The sequence below is a fragment of the Ostrea edulis genome, chromosome 9 (genome assembly GCF_947568905.1).
Source record: "Ostrea edulis chromosome 9, xbOstEdul1.1, whole genome shotgun sequence".
In the NCBI taxonomy this organism is placed as follows: Eukaryota; Metazoa; Mollusca; class Bivalvia; order Ostreida; family Ostreidae; genus Ostrea; species Ostrea edulis.
This window is the reverse complement of record NC_079172.1, coordinates 44,433,416-44,460,697: the sequence shown is the minus strand read 5'-3', so window position 1 is coordinate 44,460,697 and position 27,282 is coordinate 44,433,416. Positions and strand designations below refer to the sequence as shown.

At 35.4% G+C, this 27,282-nt stretch overlaps 1 protein-coding gene across 1 annotated transcript; it reads right to left on the bottom strand.

The window, feature by feature from the left end:
• Positions 1–16,012: 16,012 nt before the first annotated feature.
• Positions 16,013–23,182, bottom strand: LOC125659722 (zinc finger protein ZIC 4-like). The gene is made up of 2 exons (XM_048891492.2): positions 22,039–23,182; positions 16,013–17,001 (listed from the first exon to the last, which is right to left on the bottom strand). The coding sequence occupies exons 1-2, from the start codon at positions 22,898–22,900 to the stop codon at positions 16,457–16,459; spliced, it is 1,407 nt and encodes a 468-aa protein (XP_048747449.1). The 5' UTR covers positions 22,901–23,182; the 3' UTR covers positions 16,013–16,456.
• Positions 23,183–27,282: the final 4,100 nt, after the last annotated feature.

Sequence of the window (27,282 nt, the reverse complement as noted above, 5' to 3'; positions counted from 1 at the left end):
ATACAGATATGTTCCAGTCTCAGGTAGAAATAAAAGAAAATAAAAGCCAGATAAGCTTCTCCTCTTTGACTTAAGTCATAAGCGACCTTTCAATCAACAGATTGGCAATCAGTTGCATACTTTGACAGTTTTTACTGCTGTAAATATGACGTCAGATAGTGACGTTATCACGATTGTCATGGTAAGGAGCGATATTGATTGCAAAAAACCGGAAGTTGGATATGTGATGACTGTTGTTGTAGAGTTTTTATTTCTCATTAAAAGAAATCATGCGGGTTTAATTGGATTATTAGTAATGCGTTGGTAGTTTATATAAAACGCATACCAGGTAGCCCATATTCCTCTAAAACAGGACTTGCATTCTTTTGAGAAAAAGTGTTGAGATTAAGGTAGTACTCTACATCGTCATAATGGCTGACTTCCTTTGAAAACATGGATGAAAAAATCGATATCAGCAATATTTGACTTTTCCTTTTCCATTTAAATACCTAGCCGAGTAGCTCAGTAGGTTAGAATATCGACTAAAAGAGAGAGAAAAAAGAATACCGACTGCTTAACTGTAGGTCGCAGGTTCGAGTCCAGCAGGAGTTTTAATTTTTTTTCAGATTACCTTTTACTAAAACTGTATTTTTTGACAAAATAAAGTAAATTTGAAAATTTTCAACTTCAAAATATTGTTGTACATATCCTCCACTTTTCATCTACATCAAATTTCTCTGGTGTAGCATACCTCCTTAAGGAATGCATGCACATGTTTAGTTTTAGGATGTGTAAGGTGATAGATGTTTTGCATTGGAAGGTGTAATGATTCGCGTAATTATTACAAGGCCCAGTAAAGATGGACCATTATTTCTTAAACCTCGAAGCACTATAGAACGAAGTCACAATTGCTTCGTAACACTATGTCTATGAGGATGTACAAATATTGAGAAGTAAGACTTCTATCGTAGACTTGACAGCAATATATATATATATAAATAATCTATTCTTGGAGTTTATGTACTGTAATAAATTGTTTCCTTCTCTATGAATATCAACATATTTTTAACCATTCAAAAATATATCCAATGTAGACCGAGTAGCGGTACGACTGTATATATCATAAATGAATATCAAGTTTATCTCTGGGAGTGCTTAAATGTATCACAATACATATTTGTGAATATGAAAACGGATAACAAAAGTCTGCAGTCGTGAAATTTAGATATAAATGCTGTGTGAAAAAAAAGTCTTGTTGTCAGTGGTATCGCATCCTATAGAAGTATGCTTGAAACTGAATCCCGGCTCTTGTACGCTGTCTGCCACATACAATTCATACACCGCCATATTTCACGTCACCTCGACGGGGATTCAAGAATATAAATCTCATTTTCAATTTAATGTGCGGCTCCTGGTTATTACAGGGTATAGTGGATATAATTTGTAAATTAACATAATCCTTAAAATTGGCGGGAATCCGGAGTGTATTTACCAAAATCACGTCTGCTTTATTAACTGGCGTACGTCTGTCCATTAAGTATGCATTACTTAAAAAATACAGGTTTCTTAAAAGTTCTGATGATATGGTGGTTTTTTGTTTTGTTTTTTGGTTTTTCGTACTTCTTTGAAGCAGAATAATCTGAATATCACAACAAACCTTTTCCAAATATTTCTAGGAATCTTTTATAACAAGCTTTATCGTAAAAAAAAAAATCCAAGGTATTTTTCGAAATTTCTGAAAACTTAAACATAAACTTATTTTGTCTGTAAGAAAGTTTTTCTTTTGCGATATGTTCATGAAGCTGAGGGTTTTGAATAGATATACAATTTATCTAATCTTGCCTCGTTTGAGCGCTCAGTAGCTGCATGGTGAATTTGAACTAGCAGTTAATTAGACAAACATGGGCTTAAAGTGACAATCAATTCTCACTAGTGGTCACTTTAATGACATAGTTGTCACAACTAACTCCAGTTATCGCTGGCCACGTGTGACGCGGAACGCAAAGGGGGCAAATATTTAAAATTGGTTTAATTTCACAAGTGGCATCGTATTGTTTGCATTGTTTTAAGATTAACCTGTCAATTGCGCTGGTCACATTCTAATCATATGAGTAAGGGGGATCTCTGGTAAGCGATGATCTTCATTAATCCCGGTCGATGGAGGACATCTATGTGTGTTTAACGCTGAGTCAGGTTGGACTTGATTTGTCTCGATATTGGTTACCCAGAAAGCAAATATCTCCTGAAAAACGTCGGTGTCTTCCTAATATCCCAGTACTCTATACAGCCTTGATTGAACTTGAAAATAACTCACTAATTCTTTTCAAAGAAATCTTATGCAATGATAACCGAATGCGTTCAACATCAGAGTTACGGACAGTTATATACATGATTTACATATTTTAAACATACGTTTACTGTGGCTTTTTTTTTTTTAAATAAAAAAAAAAATGTTGAAAAACTTCTGGACTCTTTGATTAGTTGCCATGTTGTAATTCATGAGTCGATTACATACCAATGGGGTCTAAAGTAAAAAAAAAAAAAAAAGCCTAGTTTTGTCGGATACCTTCTATGGAGATACTTTGGACTGATATTGAGGGGGGAACCTGTTTTAGAAAAAAATCATTTTGATACACATGAAATACAAAAAAGGAAAACATTACAAAACAATTTCCATGTCCAGGTATGAAAATCTTGAAAGAATATACCTTTTGTGGTAATTGAACATAATTTCGGCACTAAATCTTGAACAATACCATCTTCTCCTCCATAAAAGTGTTTGGAATACCTTCTACTGATTCGAACACTGAGACTATTTAAATTTTTACATCGCAAAGAAATTCAGCCCAATTAAATCTGAATGCCCGGCTCTATGACCCTGAACTGACCTTTGGCGTGTGAACATCACACTACTATACTCTACCGACATTTTGATTCATATTTTTAAAAAAATCTCAGCATGAATTTGATTGACTTATAAATGTCAATATTTTATGGATTTGATCAATTTCAAATATTTGACTTGAGTCTATTCTCACTTTATGGTCATGGAACCAGGTACATATCTGTATGTTTCCTCTCAGTTGGAAACATGTAAACAAGCAAAATGAACACGCTGAAAATTTTGAATTTATCAGTGGTAGCAAAGGCAGTTATGTTGTAAAGTTTGCGTTCAACATCATTAACACATCACTTTAAAAGCATGAATGTACATGCATTCACTAAAGTGCAAAGAAAGATATCAAAACAAGTGCACCAGTAATCTATACTCCATGCTAACTGTATAATGCAACGCTTCTTTCTTTAGAAGAAAAAGTCGACATAATATGAAATGGAAAGAATTATAATACAATTTTGATAAATAATTCCAGTATTGAAAAATTATAATAACTTTAGTTTTAATATTCATTAGATTTAACCCTCGCCTGTGCGATTATTTTTTTTTTTTATATAATCAAGAAATGTCTTTCAGCTTTTAGAAATATACTAGATTTTATACCTCAAGCCTCTTCACAGCGACATAGTAAATCGAGCGCATTACAGCGTTTCAAGAAATACAGTATATATCGGTGTGAGAGGCTCAAGGCATGCCATCTCGTATACACGTACATTGTACTTTCATATTTACCTTTTAATCTTTTCAATTGCATTTTGATGATAAACCCATATAATAAGCGGCATATTGTACTCTTTGAGGTCAAGTATATACATACGCTGTGATTAGCATATTTCAAAAGTTGAAAGTTTTAACTTGATGAAATACTGACCTTTAATTTCAGTTAGTAAGAAATTAAGTTATAGGGAAACGAAGTGAATGTAAATATTCAACATTTTTTTTTTTTTGGGGTCTCTGATGTGGATTAAAAATGGACTCACACATGTAACGTTAGAAGATAGAATGGGATAATCGATGTTAAAGTGAAATTAACACGTGGAATCTCTATGTCTCTATGGCTAGACAAGAATTTCTGATACACTACTCACCTCACAAACTTTTGCCCCATCTTGATCGCCAAGGGTTTCTAGGGTTGTAAGGAGAGAAGCATATTAGAAATGTTTGACTAGCCTAGGTCGTAAGCCCCAAGTTGCCTGTTTTGGTCCCAGCTATTTTATGAATTATGCAGACCTCAACTTGTGCCTAGAAAGTTTGACCCCGCTTCATAAATTATTACAAAAACCCTAACTTTTAATTCTTATTTTAATATCGAGAAGAAGAAAACTTTAAGCCTTCAAAGTGGCCTTTTTATGATATCCTGGATTCATCACAGTGTTCTGCTAAACAGTGGTGGAATAAAAAAAAATGTTGAGAGTTTTTGCTGACATCACTTGCATGTTCATATTTTAATTACTTGTTCAATACATAATCAAACGACAGATATACCTACATGTATGCTATACTGACAATTTGTACTTGCAACGTTCCGATTTGTAATGCACACGTGACCCAAAAGACCGCCTGGATTCACATTTCTTTGATTTGTAATGCACACGTGAACCGTCCGTATTCACATTTATACTAGGTACACGGAGTTCAAAAAGGAATAAAAGTAAGGGGAGGTTATCATATACAGATCCACAATAACAGAAATTTCATTTTGTAGTTTCAGAGGATTGTTGGCGCAACATGAAGTAATCAAAAAACAATAATAGGGAAAACAAACAAACAAACAAAGCAAATCATAAATAACCTCCTGATTTAGGACTGGCATGTAGATTGTGTGACATATTTGAAACGAGTACAGGATGTAACAAAGAAATTGTATAATAGTTTTTAGTCATGGTGATGTCTGAAAAAAGGTTTAAAAACTTCCTTTCAAGAGAGCATCCGATATTCTTTCACTAAAAGTCAGTTTAAATTTATTGTTTGACAACATATCAACATTCCTTCAGTTATGGGCAATATTAAAAAGGACGGAATTAAACAGCGGATTTCCTTGATCATGGTGGACCGGACAAATCTGGAAGTAGGATTTGCACAGGTATTCTTTTATCAAGAGAAAGGATCGGCAAATTCAAATTCATTTTGAAATGCACGAAATTGTCAATAATATTCTTTTTGTTCAAACACTATCGATTTTGCAATATTCGGAATTTTGAGAAAACGATCATCAGATAAGATCCATACAGTTTATGATTTGAAATTTCATATTCCGTATATGACGTCACTAATGAAAGGTGAAGATAACGAACAATGATATATATACACATATCTCACAGGGTTAATTATTTCATACCTCCAAAATACAAACAACCTAAACATTTATTCCTTATATTCATATTTTGCGATTAAGCTTATTTCTATCATAAATATTGCGTTCTGTATATCACGCCAAAAAGTCACTCGTCGTCGTAAAATGCCTCCTTGTACATTGTTTATGGTTCAAATAGGATGTACTATTAAATAGTTTTACGTCCCGTCTGGAATTTCCCCCTCATATTGGGATGTCACCAGCTGTAGGTGAAGTACCACAAATTTAGACCTATGCATAACGCGCAGGACCGTAGCGGTGAGGGTTCTTCAACGTGCCAACGCCTACCGTGACATGGGACCTCTGTTTTTAAGGTTATATCCGAAAGACCCGTGTTACTTACTTCTAAATGCCGAGTGTTTGGCGAAGGAGCAATCAGTACCTACATTAATGTCTAAGGTTTGATGCGGTCATTGGTACGATTGGGGCTCAAGCTCACGACCTCCCGGTTACGAGGCGAACGGTCTACCACCGAGCTACGACTGTATATTATTATAACTGTTTTAACCAGACGTATTTGGTTTTAAATTCGTGTTTATAAAAAACGTCAACAAAGAGGGATACTGAAGCAAGATCAACGATGTCACTCAACTGTATGACAAACGGGATGATTTCAGCTTCTCCATCGTCAACTTCCCACATTTATGTAGCAATATTCCATTATCACCTGCATATGGTGTTTATATATCTCAACTGATTCGATATGCAAGAGCTTGTTCTGGGTATAGTCAGTTTTTACATCGAGGTAAGCTAGTGACAAACAAGTTGATGGTACAGGAATTTCAACAGTCTCGATTGAAGTCAGCATTTCGCAAATTCTATGGTCGTTATAACGATCTAGTTCGTCAATACAACCTCGCATTGGGTCAAATGCTGTCTGACGTGTTTCATACCGATTGTTAAGCCGTTCTTGGCACACTGATTTTGACTGCGGATAACTCCGTTTACCTGATCAGGATATGGGGCTCACGGCGGGTGTGACCGGTCAACAGGGGATGCTTACTCCTCCTATGCACCTGATCCCACCTCTGGTGTGTCCAGGGGTCCGTGTTTGCCCAACTATCTATTTTGTATTGCTTGTAGGAGTTATGAGATTGATCACTGTTCGTTATCTTCACCTTGCATGTTCTTGCGGCGCTTTTGTAAAACACTTTATTTGGTATTTCTTGGACAACCACGTTTTCTCTTTCTTGGCTCTTCCATCGACATGTTGCGCAAGCACAGGCGTTCTAAACAGCATATACTGCTGCATTATAATAATTTTTTATGGTTTGGAAGAGAAATATCTGGTCATACAGCTTTAAACAACTTAACGACAAGAATAAAGTCGATCACGTGATAAAATACCATAAAACCCACATTGCTTTGTCTGTTTGTTTGTTTAACGTCTATTCGAAAGAATATTCACCGATATTGAAACATTACCAGCTATAGATAAAGTCCCACAAATTTATAATTAAACTTAGCGCTCAGGACCGTAGCACTAAGGGTTCTTTAGCGTGACAACGTCTGCGCAACACGGGATTTCCGTTATTAAAGTCATATACATTTCTAATATGCAGATTGGTTGGCAAAGGAGCAAGGTTTACGAAGGTGTTCATTACCTTTGTTTATGACCAAGGTTTGACGCGACAATGGCACGAGCGGGGATCGAACTCACCACCTCCTGGTTACAAAGCGAACGCTCTACCGCTGAGGTACCGCGATCGGTCAAGGCTGATTTGATCACGTGCCGACCTATTTCTTATATTTTCATTTGTGACCGATATGATGGAACAGTATCTTCTTTTGAAGATGCTAGGCAGATTTAGTCCGAGACACTGATATAAGAAGGTGTTATTTTGGGTTACAATGTTGTTGGGTTTTTTTCAGGAATGTCAGTGCTTATAATGACGTGAACTATTGAACCGCGTTGCTGTGACGTCTTGATGCATGAGTGTATTTATATCATACATGTGGTTTATATCATGAAAAGGTGAAGATGATAATTCCAACAAAGAATGCAAAATTAAAGGTAGGGCAAGCACGGACACCCCCCCCCCCCTACACACCAGAGGTGGGATTAGGTGCGTAGGAGGAATAAGCATACCACTGTCGACCGATCACACCCGCTGTGAGCCCTAGCATCATTGAGCAAACTAACATAAAAATCATTTATTGCAGGTTCATAAATCTAACCTGTTACATCGAACATGTGGTTGCTATTTATAGTTTGTGAAGGGATTCGGGCGTGTCATACCAGTAAGGCCGCTTATGTAGAGCATGAATTTTCAGTCATTCGAGCTCAAGACTGCGCTGTTCTCACACTGTACACCCAATCTCTACATGCACAATTGTGTCGTAATGTATGGTTATCATGCTTGTGTATAATGTATATGATACAAATATGTATTACGCATAAGGGGTATATATATATACATGTATATCATTGTAGATTTGAAGATATTTTCCCTCAAGGCAGAGAGGGAGATTGCGTGTATATATGTATTTATCATGAATAAATGCGCAAGTCTTCGAGCAATTAACCATAAATAGTGTTGTTATGATTTTTAATTGGGTATAGTAAGTATTTATGGTCGTATAAGAACATAGCTATTTATTTAACACCCGTTGGATAAAGGTACTTCCGATTGTCGAGCGAGGTAACCTTGCGTGATGCAACAGGAAAATATTCAACAAGTACTGTACATGAGGTGAATGGAATACCTATTATGTGAGATTTCATGTACCATCTCGTTGAAATGGTGTATAAGCAAATATGAAATCACTCTGACAGGTGTCATATTGTAAATTTTATATTTAGTACCACCCGGTAAATTCAAACTTCACGATAGGACAGATACCATGTAGAGAAGGGGAGACATTGGCAGATGTACATATTTCGTAATAAACCAGAATTTTAACTCCTTCAGAATGAACAAAAAAAAACCCATTACGACCTTAAACTAACCTTGGGAGGAAAAGAATCTTGACAATCTTAATAATTAGTCAATAGAAAGTTCATATATGTATTCTCTGATATACGTGTCCAACAAAGCATATCTCAAAGTATTAATAACTTCTGGATTACTTTTTTTTTTCTAAAGCAAATATTCCCGTGGGGATCCGGGTTAAAATAGGTCCTTAATAGCCCTTGCTTGTCGTTGGAGGTTACTAAATGGGGCGGTCCTTCGGATGAGACCGCAAAAACCGAGGCCCCGTGTCACAGTAGGTGTGCCACGATAAAGATCCCTCCCTGCTCAAAGGCCGTAAGCGCCGAGCATAGGCCAAAGTTTGTAGTCCTTCAGGGGCAATGAATATATGATGTTATATACTAATATGTAATAAATTAAAGTATGGTACATGTAAAACGGCAAAAAATGCAGATCGTGTATTAGAGTCTCTTGCTGCATTGATCTTTAATTATATCTTGACTACTTACAATTGAATTAGAAGGATGATAATTTGTCTGTCTTTAATCTCCATCGTTATAATTTTGCCAAGGAACTTAAAAAGGTAAAGAAAAGACAATGATTAGCCGTGATTGCGTGTATCACGCCTTGTGTGTTTCGTTAGATCGTGTTTAGGATAAAACCTGTCATTTAGTCACTGCGAGAAAAAATATCTATGGTACTAGAATGAAGAATTTTAATCCATACTTTCTCTCCAGTTTTTCGCTCTTGCCGCCAATGCATTGCAAAGTCGCACAATGCCTCAGAACAAATACTAAACTGAACGAAAGCGTGATTCAATGCATCAAATTGAAGTTTTTCCAGCATACAGTATTATAGAAGTCTGGGTTCAAGTTTTGTAGGCGATGCATTCTAGTGTAAATTGAAACTGAGAGATATACATGTAGTTGATTAATTCAATTTTGAAATATCAGGGTATAGTGTACAAATGGACACTGGTAGGACATTAAATCAAACTTGTTTATTTCATAGAGACATACTATGGAAAATTTATATGCTGAGCATATATTTCTAAAGGGTCTCATCCCTTTATGAAACTATATTATTGAATAAGTAATGGCTTCCTACTAGTGTTGTATCTTTCAACTTAATATAGTTTTTAAAATCTGTCATGAATTTATAATCAGCATATTTGTTGAGAGAAAACATACACAATTCGTTTAATCTCCTCTGTGGCATTTTTGAAGGAAAGTTAATGAACTTCTTAGTTTGTTCAAAACGTCAAAATCCCCCTCCGAGTTTTAGATGTTTTCATATTAGCAACACCCCAGCAGTCATACACAATCTATGTTCATTTTCAAATTTTCGTCGCCATCTCCTTGTCTGCAAATTATTCAAGATATAGAATGTTGCTTTTAAATAAATTAACAATCTTGACAACGAACTCTCCTGAAACATATTAATGTTACTTCCAGAAGCCCTTTTTATTGCCTTCCTTCGCTTGGAATACAAGGTTCCTTGTGACTGAGTTGACGGGAGACCTGTTTCTGGTTTTGGTCCTCCCTTGAAACTCCTTAATCTAACTTGGCATTCTAGTTGCATTTTCCAAGTTTTATTTTTCGGAGGGTGTCTGTATGTATATATTACATACGACTCCGTCATTAGCAAGAAAAATATCTCCGTGAACAAAAATTTCTCGATCTTATCAAATTTTACCATGTGTATATGAAAGTTAAGCGCGATTCTTTTTTCTCCTATATAATCGGTGATGATATGAATAAGATAGAAATGAAATGATTTTGCCATGGAAATATAAAACTCCATTTCTGCATAATGATTTTTTTTTTGTCATTCGAGACTATATAAATCATTAAGGATGTAAACATATCGTCTATCAAGATTAGATGCAAAACAAAAACAGACAAAACTGAGAAATAGATGGAAATAAGAGTAAATGATAAACTTCTATGATCTTTTCGTAGATGATAAATGATGGAATATGGTTCATGTAAAAACGATTGTGTTCCATTAAAAAAGCAAGTGAATCCGCAGAAAACCACGTGAGCTTTGAGGCCTGACATTGACCGGTGGTCATGATAAATGATTCTTGCAATAAATAAACCGGTGAGACGAACAAGACCGAATCTCCCACAGTTCCATACTGACAATCATTAAAAGCCAGCAAAGGTCGAAGGTAATTCAAACAAGGTTTGTGGTAATAAGAAAAGGTACTGACTATATCACCAAAAAAATGTTATAGATTTTAAAATATCTAATTAAACGATTAAATCAGTTTCCGTTGGGTGATTGCATATAATAGATCTAAAACAAAAATCAGAGAGGAAAAAAAAAGCATAAAACGCAATTTAATTTTTGAAGTTTTGAAATGTAAATTTCCTACTTTCCTTGATGGACTATATATAATCCGTTGTCTTCCCCATCCATAATTTGTTCTTCCTTTACAAATGACAGATTGACCGTACCATTTTACTCATTTTTAAATGATACCCTGCGGAAAAATGAAAGAAGAAATGTTCTGTGCCAATAAAGAGAAGCGTGTTCGATTTTCAAACGCTTAATTAATGTAGTACTTCACAAAACCACACAAAGGAATTTTATCGGGCGGGAAATCTTCACCATTTTCTCAAGGCAGTATTTGCATTGTTGCACCTTGGTGCCGCAGTCAAGTGCTATGTGGAAGTAAAAAAAGCAATGTTCCGTTATTCTTGTTGACTTTATTGAAGTACTCAAGCTCTGAGGCTTCGAGATTGTCACAACGAAAAGGTTTGTCAAAGAAATGAAGAAGACGCTTACTATTTTGTATGAAAAATAATAATGCCGTGTTTAATGTCAGTAAGGCTTGATAAACTAAGAAATAGTTGTAGTAAATTAAGACGGTATTCAAATTCATTACAAGGAGAAGAGGCCGAAGAAATTTTAGCTAATGTGGGCGTGTCCATTGAATTACTCCAATAACACTATCCAAACAGAGAACCACTGAGTTTATTATTAATCGAAGAGGGATGAAGGATGCAGTTTTACGCTTTGATTTGCAAATTAGTCATGTATAGACCTCGAAACCACCGAAATGAAAACAGTATCGCTCAATTTCTATACACAATCATCTAGGTGAACCATATTCTTGTCCGTATGATTAAAGAATAAGTGTCAACGAGATGCCTTTTCCCTTTCAAAAGCATGATCCTTGCAAGCCACGGCGGCCATTTGTATGCATTGAAACCTTAACGTTAATCCGGTAGCTAGACACGCAGGCGCATCCAACAACGATCACCATATTAAAATATGTCCCGCGACTGAATGACAGAATATGTTTTCAATATATGTCTATAAATCCGTGAATGATTTTTTGACACAAGAAGAAAACGCGTCTTCAACATGACTGATTTTTACAGCGAAATCGCATTAATGTTTAATTGAAGCCTAAATGAATTGCCTACTTCGATACCGCCTTATAGGGGGAAATACGGGTATCCTTACCTCGGAAAAAATAAATAGAATTTGTTCTAAATGGCGCCAGTTTTAATTGCTAACAACGCTCTACCGTAAATCTAGTGAATAACAATTAACTCCATAGATGCCTGCTTGTTCGTCTCCTCATTGCGTTTTATCTATTTCTGTCATTTAGATTTTACTAAAACAAGGGACTACACATCAATTTTGATTAGTATTTGATTCCGTTTCAGGATAAATTTTCATCAGTTACAATTTCTATTCCCACTTTTAGGTACATGTACACATTAATATATCTGTATATATCACAGTTTCCAATATAACAGGAATGTGGCCCTCTCGGACCCTCTTAACGTCCTCAATCTGTTACAGACGACAGGTTATAGCAATCAAAATTCAAAGAATCGCACACTGGTGTATCTTCTAGGCAAACGACAACGAGACTGAAGGATGCTCGACTGCGCATGTTACACAGTGAGATTATAGTTAATGGCCCTTTGTGCCAGTCTCGATATGATAAATTAAACTTAGACCATATTGTGTAACAATTCGATAGGTCATGTTATTGACAAACCCTGCACGTATTGTAATCGGTAAAGCTCTATTATGATGGCGGATTAATTCTCAGTCCAATGGACTTGGAACCGACGACTTTTACAATATGTTGTTCTCTTAATGAATTCTAGAATTAGCTGATTGCGTGCTGCAATTCACGGCATGTAACTGAGAAATATAGATTTGTAATTACAAAGCCAAGATTATCATATGTATTATAAATTCGAAATTATAGGAAACTATACTCAATACACTTCTGATCCTATATGAATTAATTTGTGAACTAGTGGCCCATATGCTTTCGGCGATTGTCGAGAAATATAGTATTTCAATTAATATATCCACAGTCCCACTTCGGAACCTTTACTGCGTGGACGAGAGGTCGCGGGCCGAATTCTTGTTGATTTAATATCATATTGATTGGGATAAAAAGATATTGATCAAGGACAATTTTAAGACAAGAATTCCTTTAAGATGTTGTGGTATGATTGTGATTATAGCGACATGACTTAAGTGTACTGAATCTCTGTATCGGGTCAGCGATGCTGCCTAGGAGCATCCACTTCAGAAAGATGTTTGTAATGTGTATTTTACTCTCTTTTTTGAAGTCATAAACGCAGATATTAAAAATGCATCTTACAAATACCGAGTTTGACTTTATCCTCTTTCGATGGAGTAGAGTTTCAAATGAATCCGAAATACTGTGGAACTCCGTGCGATCACAGCATGCTAAAACAGTGGAAACGCGGAGAAATCTCCGGGAACACGATCAGACTAGATGATAACGTGCTCTTAGCTTCACTCACTCTGTGATGCTGACACAATCCGCGTTTTTACACCTGCTGTCGATCATTAACAATTGTTTATTTAGCTCCATGTTACCTTATCATTAATGAGTTAAATAAAAGTATTTGAAACTTTATAGGTGCGCCGCGGCGATCTATTCATCAATACGATAGAAACCAATAGGAAATAAACCGTATTGGTGGTCTAAGAAAAGCAAAGAATTGTGAAGTCCAAGTTGTATTTTCCTTTTCATTTTATTTAATAAAAATATTAACGTAATTTAAGGTTGACGTTGTTATGATATATCACTGACGCAGGCGGCGGAGTAATCTTCAGCCGGGTCATTAGAGCAAAGATGACAACGAGGCACAGCGGGACCGTCTTCAACCAATCACAATGGCTACAATTCGCACGTGTATTTTTTGAACATTTTGGGAGACTTGAGACATGCATGCTGTGATTCTAATAAGATTTGATCTTATGAAAGAAATCGATTCTCTCAATTTTCATTTTCTATTGTCCAAGGTGTCTCCAAATTAACATCTGAAAACAGTGTTGCATCGCGTTTTGATTATAGGTCTAAGTTTGATGGACACGCGCCTAAATTTCACTGCAGAATCTCTCACACCATTTTGATAGAGGAAGTGAAACCCAATAATTTTGATGCAAATTAGACTGAGACATGTAAAAAAACGGAAAGAGGATTCAAAAGTGTCCTCCCCAATTAATGATTATCCACGCCATAAATGGAGGGCTCTAATTGAACAATAAGGCATTGGGTATTAATATTTTATCACAATTTACAAAAGGTCTGTAAAATTGCGTTTAATTTTTCGCTGACTTTCTGTTGCAAAAACATATTATATTTTCCAAAATATTCCTCCATCCGTTTAGACAGCCATATTTGCACTAGTAACAGATTCCATTAATATGCACTCTTTGCACGAATTATACATGTAAAATTTTGAAGAAACATATAGAAATTGATACCGATATCTTTGAATACAAGGTCCATATTTTGTATATCTACAGCTGTTGTCGATGGCCCGAGATTGCCACCAAACAGCAGATTCTATCTCTGAAACTACAGTTGCCGCTAGCCTTATCGCTACATATTTTCCATCATAAAGTCTTTAACAGATTGTATTAAAACATTTAGAATCTCTAAATAACTCGATACACAAATGCTAAAGTATATCAACACTTTTTATCTTCATCTTCATCCTACACATAAAATGCAGAGTCAAAATTATAATGATTCCGTACAAAGCAGGAATCCAGACAGCTGTGTATGTCGAACCCGACACTTATCTCTGTACCAAAAAATCAGGGTAGATATTCCATCACAATAAATGCCGATGAATTTTAAAAATGAATTAGTGAACATCATTTTATGCAGAATCGTATAAATAACAATTCAACGCAAGGTTTAGACATCATTAGGTTATGTAGTTGGATGCATCACACTATAATGACTATATGGTTATCTTTACTTCATGGAAATCTTCTTTTACGAACTTTGAAACTGGGTATTCGCAAAATTTTGAATTCTTCGGTTCTGAATGAGAGAAGAATAACTTAATTCAATATCAATTTCTTGCATTCCAGATATAAAAACACAGTGTATGAAGAAGGTCTCTTGTGCCCAGAATTAATTCAGTAAATTATTTTGCTCCATTTGTCTGCAGTAGGTCTCTGTTGTTGGTTCTTTCATACATTATAACTTTTAATGTCCACGCGGCGACAGCCAGGTTAGCGGTTTCAGTCAGAGAATGCAAGATTAGGCCCGGGTGAATGGATTCAGAGAATTCATCTTTTCTGTTTGTTAAATGAAACCTTTTGGTTTTATCGGTTTTATATCGCATCTTTTCCCTTCTTTCAGGGTTGTCTTTAAACACATTTCGTAGTTGTTGCAATTTCCTTATGATGCTGGGTTTTCTGGTACTATTTAATGTTCGTAAAGTCGAGCGTGAATCCTTATTTATCTCGGTAAATCTAGCTATATAATCTTATCATAGATTGAAAAACAATTATTCTTCCGTACCTTAGAACCCCTTTTATTTCTTGCGTACCTTAGAACCCCCTTTATATTAAGTAACTTTTAAAAAGTTACTTAGGTAAGAAATATCGAAAATGCTGTTATTGATCGTCGCCGCATAAAATGAATATTGTAGCCAAGTTCCATTCTATGTTATGATAATGCATAAACGTCGTAATGGTATGGGTATTTTTGCAATCTTAAAAAAAAAATTCCATAAAAAACACTTTCGTTGCCGTTGATTTTCACTCTTGCAGTATTTACCCATTTAAAATTAGATTACAAATGTGTAACATTCGAAAACTAATTCAATCCTAAAAACCACAGGAACACAATGAAATGTTCTTAAAAGCAGTGAAATATTAACTGTAATGCTGAGAGTCAACAGAACCCGCCGTGCAGGATAGGTCCGCACATAATGAGAGAAGGACCGCAGATAATAGAGGGCGGGAACCGGTGCATTCATGGCGCTGACTGCGACACGCAGACATGGTGAATACATTGAGATTTGATTACTTAGCAGGTAATTCTTACAAAAAACGAAACAATTGAGAGTCTGGTATAAATTAGACTTCAGATATTTCACTATTAATGTAGCAGAGGTAAGGGCACTAGTACACAATCTTTGAGACGGAGAGTGATTTGCAGCGAACGCATATATTGACTTCAAACACTGGTGGCACCATAATGCAATATACTAGTAGATTTCAAACTGAGTTCATTGATTATATGCACGTGTTAGAATGCTCAGTTATTGATAATTTTATCAATAAATATACCTTGAGTTTTTCATCATCGTCAGTATTTCAAGAAGTAATCAATTATGATCATGTAAAGTAAATTCACAGAAATAATAAACCACTTCATTTCTTTTAACCGTATGTCTTCTGGTAGGAAATATATCATTGGACGAAGGAATCTAGCTATCAAATATCTAGATTATGTGTTACTCAACATTAAATATAGATGTATTATTAATCAAACATATTTTTCTAATATTTCAAACATAGACCCAGAAAGAAAACATGACGTCAGAATATATATATATTTTTGTAGGAATTTTATTTACATTATTAGCCATGTTGTACATGGGTATAATTATTCACTTATCACATATCATCATACAGGTGTATAATTTGATTAATGACAATAACATGAAATGTGAAAATAACTTAATCCTAAATCAAATATATAGTTATCTGTGGCTTACAACATCTGGGGATAGACCCGTGAGAATCCGTTCCCCTCGGTCGGTTTAAAACACTAGAATCGTTTGTAACACATTGATAAGTCACGGCTACAACTCATTCTCATAATCCCCCCAAACCGATCAAGAAATCTCAAGGATCCAAAAGACAGAAAATTCATACCTGATCAATAAAATACAAATATCGAACATTAGATGTAGAATTATTTGCAGGAGGTGAGTATGATTTCATTTTAACACCGATGATCTGAAAAAATCCTTAACGTGAAAAATCGATTTCTCAAGAGAACTGAAGAATCGGAGGTGGTTGGAGATTTTGAAGATGACTGAGAGTGCTTAAAGGCGATTGCTCGCTCGTGTGGGAAACACTCAATCCCGGGGGTCCGTTTGTACCTTGACAAACATACCATTCGCTCAGGTTCGTTGTGTTATTATGTGGAAGACTAGAATTTCCTTCGTGTGGCAAGGTCGGGCTCGACATTGACGAAACGGGTGTCGTCTGTTGCTGTGATTGTGAATTCCCTGTGGTGTTATTCGGGATCGGGGTTTGCAATGGTTTTGATAATGGCGGACTAGGAGGAGGATGAGCTTCCCCTTCAGAGTGACTGTCGTCTGAATCTTTTTCTTCCATACTTGGTGAAATGTTTCCGTGAACTTTCATGTGTTTCCGCAATGAACTTGGGTGTGTGTAACTTTTATCACAGCCTCTAACCTTGCAGTTGTACGGTTTGTCACTCGTGTGCACATGACTGTGTTTTTTCCTGTCCGAACTGTTGGCAAATCGACGATCACATCCGTCAAACTCACATTTAAACGGCTTCTCACCTAAAATCAGAAAACATGAATATAAAATCCTGAATACATTCCTTCACAAGTGAATTTCAGATTACATGTAAATATTTACAAACATTTGCTTTGCCCCTCGAACTACAATGACGTTCTGTCATTGGATAAAACGCGTCATGTGATTAGCGCCTAAAAATTTTTTAGATGTCGAGTAGCAAAATTTAGACGACGTCATGGCGTCCGGAACTATTTCTTCCTTACGCATATTACATATTAAACTTATTGGTCCTCAGGAAAACAAAACAATTATTCAGGTTGTTTCTGACTGTCTACAGAAATTGTCAGGTTGTTAAAGTGCATAGAAGACTGGCTTCGTCTAGCCTTCTATAGGCTTCAACAAACCGATACATTTCTGTTGACAGTGACAAACAAACCTTATTAGTACTAGTATATCCTCAGCAAGAAGGGTAATAGTATATGACCATATTTCAGACTGCTTATGTGTCTCTATCTCTATATGAGAAATGTAACTAAAATATTGTGAAAGGTTGGACTTGGTCTTGATTTGAAACGGAGTGGGGGATATCTATAGTCTCCTAAAATACTCTTCTAAATGTAAGACTTTTGATACTATGTACAGCTTAAAAAGACCCCAAAACAGTTCATGCAAGCTTTGTTTTTCAGGAATAAATCTGAAGCTTTTAACAACCAGGCCAATATCTCCTTTGTTTTCCTTTACCGCTTGATTCTCTCTAACGCTGTCTGCTCTTGACAGCAACTTATCATCCCAGCAATTAATTTGTTTAGCAACTCTCTCCATCTTCTGACACTCAGATAAAAACATGGTTTTGACATGAAAACAAATTCTCAATAGGAACAATTATACACAGTGCAGGAGCACATGTAATAGGCGTAAAACGTATGCGAAGGGTTTACACGTCAAGTATTACTCGTTACCGATCAGAGTGTATGCAAATTACTGTCTCCTGAACAGTAAACTGATCAACAAAAATATATCATTAAAAAGCCATTGAAAAGTATACTGATCAACCAAATATGATAATTATAAACAATAGAAAATAATTATGGTAAGAATAATTTAAACTTCTTTTCCAGTAAAATTGATATTTCTTTCAGTGTACAGATGAATACTGATATTTATGGCATGCGACATTAAAATAAATTAAGTAGATAATGAAATAATGCTTTGCAATACTATTCGAATTTTATATTTTGATTAAATTTGTTATTTCGTATTAAACTACGAATATATTTCTCATTCTTTTGCAAAGCAGAATTCGGCAATTTTTTTTAACTTAAACTACAGTATGTGATTGTAGATGTATATGATCATAGAATAATTCATATTCTGAATAATTACTCATAATTTCATTAAATACTGAAACATAAAATTAATCGAAGTGTTTATGAATAAATTTTGCGCTTGTAAAATATATATATGTGCCATTTGAACTATAAAAAATATTTCAAAAAGTGTTTTACTTTTTAGAATTTTCATTGTATTGTGTTTATGTTTTATCAGTAATAATTTGAAAATCAAGCTAATTTGAAAATAATAATAATAACTCAATTAGTATGAAATATAAAAAAAAAAATGAAATGATTAAAATATGAAAAGGACAATTTTGTTAAAATTTGTGATTATTATTATCATTACTGTACAGACAATATTTTCGTTACATGTATGTTCGCGCGGTGTGATACCAAGTTATTCAGTAATCATATAGATCATCCAGAATAAAATGGACACTACCTGTTTCACCGACCCCCGCCGTGGTCTGTTATCAACCCCCGGTCCCTTCATTAACTCTCGCCGTCTCATTTAGCCCGGGCGATAAGATTTCAGTAGACAGGGAATGCGGTCCCGTATCGTATGTACATCAATATTATGCCGCAGTAGCCCTGACACTGGTGAAATGTTTGGATTTATAAATTGATATGCGATATTTTATCGTGGAGGATAATTTGTAGTGATTGCGATACGAGTTAATAGAGAATTAGTTTACAATCTCATATGTTGATTGCACATATGTGTCCAATTGGAAGGTTTTTGGTATTTTAATTAACTGTGTAAACAAGAGACATGAATACCGTTTGAATTTTCAATTATTATAATAAAATGTCATAGCATGGTAAATGTTGTTAACGAACGTCATTCACACACACACACACACACCCATCAAAAATATTTTTAGCTATCATGCTTCAAGTTTTAATATCAATACACCCCTGGTTTATGTACACCGGTGTATCAAATCGAACTGTCCTTTTCTTTTTTAAGAATAAAGATATACATTGTAGTGAGTTTGGCTAATCGCCATGTACACACACACATACACAAGAAAAATGCTTTGTATGGATAGAAATTATCAAGGAGCTTTTACCATATTAGCCGAAACTTAGACTGAAATCTCAGAAATATCATTGGAGATACGGGAGGGGAATACGCCGATTATATGATAATGACTGGGGACTCCGTCATCTTTATTTATTGTTAACAATCCCTGCTGTTTCAACCTGATTATAACTTAATCAAATACAAATATTCCAATTCGTCAATCAACAAGGTCAGTTTTCATGCTGTGAATTTATTAGGTTTCTTTAATTAATAGCACTGAAGGCATCTGGAAAGTTTATTTAATTAAAACATCTTTGATAAAAAAAAAAAAACTTGGTACCTTGGTATCTCTCAGAAATGTGATAATGTGTGACGGACTAAGCTGAAATATTAAATATACACAAAACACTTTTCAAGTGTTATGTTTTGGATATGTTCTAATGGCTTTTGAAAATTAAAACAAACTGTTCAGTATGTTGTATGGATGTACAAAGTGAATATAAAATGATCAGTGAGCGGCATTTTAGAGTGACTTTAAAACATAACATCTTGTTTAACACTCCCCCTTCTTATATTTGTTGCTCTGCTCAGTAAATGAATACCTTCTGTGTTTTAATATTCGTGAGAATTATTTTTATAGATGAATATCGCGGATTTAGTTATGTCATGCGGTACGGTTTTAAAGATTATTAGTACCATCACGTAGTGTACGGTGCGATTTTAGATGCTTTTTATTTTTCTAGGACTTTGTAACTGAACATTATCAACACACAGTTTATTCCAAATGTCATGTCAAGGGTAGGGGATTATTGGCAGCAAAGGATTCGTTTATGAGCGGATATTTTCTTTATTTTGGCAGTTTAAATCCGAGCTCCGGTCAGCCTGAGCGATGTTTTTGAAATTCGAAATTGCAATAACAAAAAAAGATATTGCACGGCAGCATTAGGTTTCTGATGAGAACATATGTCAGGGTGCAGCTGATTTTTTACAGTAAATTGAATGGCCTCAAAATCAATCAAGAGATGACTGAAGAGGCTATGTTGTACGAAAACAGTCCTATTCACCCCTCGAGAGCCCTGATAGATCCTTTAGCACCCTTTTCTAAACACTCAAATCAAGTTACCATTCATTTCATAATGAATTCAATCTCAATTATGGTCCTTTTTTAAAGTTGCAACCAAGATGCAGGTTTCGTATTCCACGGTTTGTTCAGAGCATTGTTGAATTGACAGCCTAATACCATTTTGTAATCAAAGCCATCTACATAGAATTAGACACTTTTATATTGCTCTTTTCAAGCATTTGCACAGACGCAAATTTTTCAATTTGTTAAAGTTGGGTTTTACAAGGGAACCAAGAGGGAAGAACTATCATTTAGTAATTTATCAAGTGATAGATCGTTAAAGTGTTATTGTGGATCAAATCGGAAACTAGAGTTCGGAGGCTATTAAAGGAACCAAAAGCTGTAAAACGAATTTAACTGTGGTCTTTGCTAGTTCAGAAAGGAAAATGCATTAAAAGTTACGGGCAATACTAGATAAGAAATATTTTCTGGTCTCTTGTATTTACCACTGTTTACGTTGAGTTAATAGTTAATATTTCTAACAAATAATGAAAATAATTTTGATGCTTTTATTATGATTATTATAAATAATAATTTTTATAGATTATAATGCAAGCTTAATTCAATACATAAAAGTGAGGGTTTTTTTATCCTTTGGTTTGAATCAAGAGGTTTCAGGTTTATAAAATGAAATATCAACAGAATGTTTCACAAAATAATTCCGCATAGACAAACAACGAACACGTGTTTTAGAGATTAGAATTCCCTATTCGTATAAATCCAGAACTGGCCCAATTCTCTACTACTTTTATCTTACCTTTTTTCATATCATAGATGTATTTAGCAGGACACCAATGCTTAATTATGTGAATAAAGGTTTAACAGCATGCTTTGATGGTCTATAAATGAATATTGCACCTGGACAAAACGATTTTTAAAGACATAGTACTTAGGACAGGGGTTACCTGATAAAACTATATACTTGATAGGTAAAACACGTCAATTACTTAGAGGCTAAAACCCTGAGGAATTTTCCAAAGCGAACGAAAGTTAATTTTACAGCGACAAAATTGACCATCGAAGTATTTAATTGTACAAGATTAACTTTCAATTTCCTCGCTTTTTATAATAGTGTTACAGAGTTTTATGGAAAATTTAACTTTCACCTGATTACAGGCCCCCAGGGATTTTTCCCGCGTCAATAATCATGTACATTGTAAGTCCGTTCTGATTTCCGCGGAGAAACATGTAAATAAATTTTGCGCAACATTTCTTGAATGTAAATAAACAAACATTTCTTTAAGCCGTGAAACAACAATTACAGCACGTGTGACTTTTTTATTTTATGTCAGATTATGCACAAAAGATGAGTTTAATTTCAAACAATTACAACAGACACGAGCCGGAAACAAAGTTTCAGTGTGGAGATAACCACACCAACCTTTATATGAGCAGTTTAATAAGAGATTATCTTGCAGTATTTTTTTTTTAATATAAACGAATGCATTTAAATGATAATTTGAATTAAGAGAATTCGATTTTTAGTGAATGGTGTCCAGATTCAAATGAAACCGACACGAAAATATACTTATTTAAAAGATGCATGGTATTTTGAATTTATTTTGGATAATTTACAGTGATGTTTATTACCGACCTGTGTGGGTTCTTTTATGAATCTTCAAATTTTCGCTTCTCGCAAACACTTTCCCACATCCCGGAAATGGACAGGGAAAAGGTTTTTCTCCCGTGTGGACGCGGATATGGTTGACAAGTTTGTATTTGGCCTTGAATGGTCTACCATCTCTTGCACACTCCTGCCAATAGCAGGCATGATCTGCCTGCTCTGGCCCCCCGACATGATCCACAGTCAAATGTGTCACAATCTCATGCATAGTAGAAAACACTTTATTGCAGGGTTTTTTAGGTTCCAATTGATCTTTGTCTATCCACAAACACGTGTGTTCCTGCTTTATTGGGGGACGCATGTAGCGGAAAAACGCCCCTGGTCCATGGGCTCCCATGTTCATGGGGTTCATCCCATTCATAGGGGGCATGTTGAATGGTTGTGGGGTAGAAAAATGGTCATGGCGAGGTGGTGCCATTTGGTTGTACTGTTCTGCACGGGAATACATCTCCGAATGAAGTCCAAATCGCCCATTAACATGATGACTTCCCGGGTAATGTCCTGAATCATGAAGTCCCGGCAGCAGCATGTGACTAGATGTTTCCGAGGGATGGGAATGGAAGGGGTTGCCGGAGGCTCCGAACATCCCTGCGTGTCCGTTCCCATTGCCATCGTGTCCTGGAATTGTTATATCTGGACGACGAAGCAAGAAGTCTCGGGCTGTGTAGCTGCTGACGTGATGGGAATGAGGTACCCCATATCCACTGGAAGGGGGACTAAACTGGTTTGATTGTCCGTGCACAAACCCCCCATCGTTCATGTGGTGGGGAGGACTCAGCTTCAGGGCCCCAGGTGGTAGGTGGGGGGTGGAATCCATGAATGGGTTGATCATCTTCAAATAAACTATTTTGCCAATTCAGTTAATCGGTCGATTTCATTCAAAACGTAAAAATGACACAAAGTGAAAACAATCCCGCTGATGATGAATTTTGTGAACAGAGTCCCTGGTGGTGTTTGATACTGTTGACTCCCTGAGATCCCCAGATAAAACTTCTGTCATCGGGGCTATGGGGAGTCCCCTACTGTTCCGACTTCTGAGATTCTGGGGAACTGCTGACGGTTACTGCTGAGTTAGAGTAAACATTTTGACCCCATGAAATATTTTGTTTCGAAAATTATTCGATTGGAAGAAAATGCCTTGACTGACAAGTGAAGTTTATTTATCATTTTACCTTATCTGCGATAGGATCGATATAGCAGTCAAGGCGGAGTTTATTATGCATGTGGGCGCGGTTTATATGCAAATGAGGTCCATAAGCCGATAACGATGAAAAAGTAAATAGTCAGTAAGCGTGGTTAATCTGGTGCTCTTGAAAACACTCTACGCGTGAATGTGTTATTTAATTCAATACTATCTAAACTGAAGACATATAATGCAACAAAAACATACAACTAAATTTATATTTCAACGCTGATTTTCGTCTTATTTTCACGAGAAAAACGACTGCTCTGATGTAGTAATTATTTTCGTTTTACACACTTTTTTTTTATTTTTGCAAACCCTACATGATATTTCGTCTAACACGTACTGGTAAACTTGAATTGATTTCAAAAGGAGGTTTAACGTATTTGTACGTCGTCATCAGTTGGTACGGGTTTAGGGTGTTTTGTGACAAATTTGTCCGTTCAGCATGGGAAAGTGAGCCAATTAGAGAGGGAAAATATCTAAAATAAGACTGGCCCTAACATAGAATTGAATGGAGGGCTATTAGTGGTGTCTCTGATGACCGCTGGGTTAAACTTGGCTAGGAGGGTGCTCGTGATGGCATGCATTGTTACAAAATAAGACGATTCAGTCAGATTAACACTTCATAATCAAAAGTATGTCATCTGGTTCCTTGTTGGGTATTATCTCATTCATTTGTTTACAAAAGCAATTGCAGAGTAATTTTATGACATTTGAATATCTTCTTGAAAGATTAGGAGGAAAATTATTCTAGAGACATGTTACTTGTATGTAAATAAATAGGAATCGCCATACATGAAAATAGGCAGATGAAGTAAACTTTTATAATCATAGAATAAATGGGGGGAAAACTAAATTTCCGTTGCTCAGATCTAATTTCGCACATTCAGTCTTTATTATGAATATTTGGTGTGGGATTAAATGTTGCCATTCTTATTCTTATATAATTTTCTATTACAAAAGCAGGAATCAATAACAAATAATTATACAAATAAGTGTCGATAATAAGTAATAATTTAACGTTTTTGTCCAAAAATTACCAGTTTGTGCGACAAACTCACAGTTTGGAAGCCTAGCCGTGTGACGGTGTGGTAACAAAATAGACCCCCTGCATTTCACACCCTAGATCCACTTTTTGTATACAATTAAAGCCCCCGTTCCCCACTCTGCGTGATACATTCAAGGATGCGGAATGTGGTTATATCAATCCATTGTTTAAGATTTATGATTTTGGATAATTATCTATTTTTAATTATGGTTATTCATCGACATTTTCTTTCTGCTTCAGTTAATTAATTCTAAGTTCACTTTTATTTAAGTTAAACTCTGTCTCTCTTCGAAATTTTCACTGTCATTATTCCCCGGTCTTGTTTTTTCTAGTAATGTTTCCAATTAAAAGAAATTGGAATTATTTCAAGGGTCATCGGTGTTTCTACACTAATCATTTGGCTGATGTAACGCATTTACACGTATTTGTTGATTATTTTACGCACGGTTATTCTATCATCGAGGCTATGGGAGCAATGCACGTGCTTAGATTAACGCTCATTAAGCGGAAAGAAATCTTTCCTCCCATCTCCGCTTCCTGGATCCGTAATTAGTAACACCCGTTACGAGACCGCCACCCTGCGAAGAGTCAGTTAGCGATATCTCGGATTCCAAGACGATCACATCCAGATCCTAATTTCCACATATGGTGTTATATCTTATATACGTTTGTTATCACCGTTAAATACGGAAACACAGAAAAGATAATTTTACCGAAATGATTTTAACACGATGCACGTGTTCTATATGTAGGCCTACACCTGCATTCGAGATATTTCCTTGTTGAATGGAATTTATTCCTTATGAACTGAAAAGGCCAAAATTTCCAAGGACAACAAGCAGAAATGTATATCAATTAAAGTGTTAGCTAATTTCTCTGGCTTATATTCTGACTCTATATCAATGGTAGAAAAATACCGAATCCGGAAGCTTTCACAATAGCAAAGCAGAATTCATAGATAAAGTCTACAACATTAACATTTTACTGTGGGGATAACAACTAAAAGCAAGGTAACTAATGACTATTTATCACTAACTTCAGCAAACGCAAATAACAAACTGGAATAATTGACCATTTACTCAGCAGAATGTCCATTGGGAGTGGTCACTATTAGCGATATATAATGACTTTATGGAACGCCAAATTCTCCATCCCGCTGTGTTACAATTTTTGAATAGGTGTAAAGTTAATTGAAATATTTCTTTATTAAAGAAAATTAGTAATTGATTTTCTGAACGAAAAATAAGCTAAATACAAATTGAATTAACGGTTTAACTATGTTTTTTAAAAAACCGAAGCTTTTGACCATGTAGTCAGTATTGTAATGTTTCGGTACAAACTCTATTAGCTACCGGTGCATGGCATTAGGATATAAGATTATTTCTGAAGAAAGATTAATTGAGAGGAAACAATTATTATTATTATTATTATTATTATTATTATTATTATTATTATTATGCCAAAGCACACATAAAGTAACCTTTTTTTATAAAGAGAATGGAATGTTATCGACAAAAATGATCTTTAATGAATATATTTAAACTTGGCCTTGTAAATATGCTTACATTAAAAACACGCACAAACACTCATTATCAACAGGCATGTGTTCAAAATCACGCTGCCTGAAAGTGGTCAAGCATTCGCTCTAAATCAAGGAAGTGCAATACTGTCTTTCCACATCACACATGATTTACATTTGGCCTTAACTTTCATCAAGTTGATCATCACATGCGAGATCTATCGTCTTTAGATCCGTTAAATCGGTGGTGGCATCATTTCAAAGACCATTGAGCTCTAGCGACCAAGACGTCTTTTATGGTCGGGATCGGCCTGTCGAGTCTCAGTTTATGCCCAACGACCTTGTTACTGATATAACTTCAAAACGGCTTATCTAATCAACTCGTATATATCTCGAAAAAATACCAGTTTTGATGTTATGTCCAGTATCGTCTGATGTGGCGAAACTGCGGAAATTTACAGTTCACGAGCAATCATTCTGATAATATTTGGTGTAACTTGACACAAAAAGAATCGTTGAACGAATTCCGTCAAACCTCTAGATTATAGATTTTAGTGGGCTGTGATAAGATTTCTAACGGAATTAGATGCTTATAGTTTAATGTGAAACATGACTAATTCTGGACTAAATATATTTTTTGATATTTATTCATACCACATGCCTAATTGAATTTCTTGTTCATCCCCTTTATCCCGTTAGATAATGACGTAATTAAAAAAAAATTCACATTATAACACATTGTATATCGATATGATGTTCTTAAACTGCGGGGAAATTTAATCTAAGTTCTTAATTACTTATTTATCTTTTTACATCTTAACGGGGAACAAATGTAATTTAAAAACGTCACTGAAGAACAGCATCTCAGTGACTACAGAACGGCAGTCTTGTGCTACCTTCAAGGAATCTAAAACGACCTTAAAAATGTTAATGGTATTTATTAACATGTATATATGTGGTCATGTGTCGAAAGGAAATAAGGCATTAATGCAATATACGGTACTACATGTACAATGTATGTGGATCAAACAACTCTTCATATATATTTCCTGTTATGGAAGGCTTTGGTATTCGTAAAGACTTGTATGTTAAACACGATGCCCCAGAGTATGGCTACATCCATATATGACAAATTTAATAATAAACTTGATGAATTACCTTGATCTATATCAGCCTCATAGGTTTCGCCTCGACCTTTCTGCTTGAAGTCTGTTTGTATAATTCAAAGGTCATAACCAAGGTTACTGTTGCAGACAGACAAAGAGAGAGATTGAAAGGCCAAAAATGATATACAACCCCTCCCAACTGATTTCAGGGACATTATAAAAGATTCGCCGTTTAATGTCATCTGTATCTAACCGCTTGTGAGATTCAATCTCTTCTCGGGGAATATCTTTTCTGGGCATCACTTAATGTTCAGGTATAGAACACACTGACAGGTTTTTGGATGACATCTTTCTT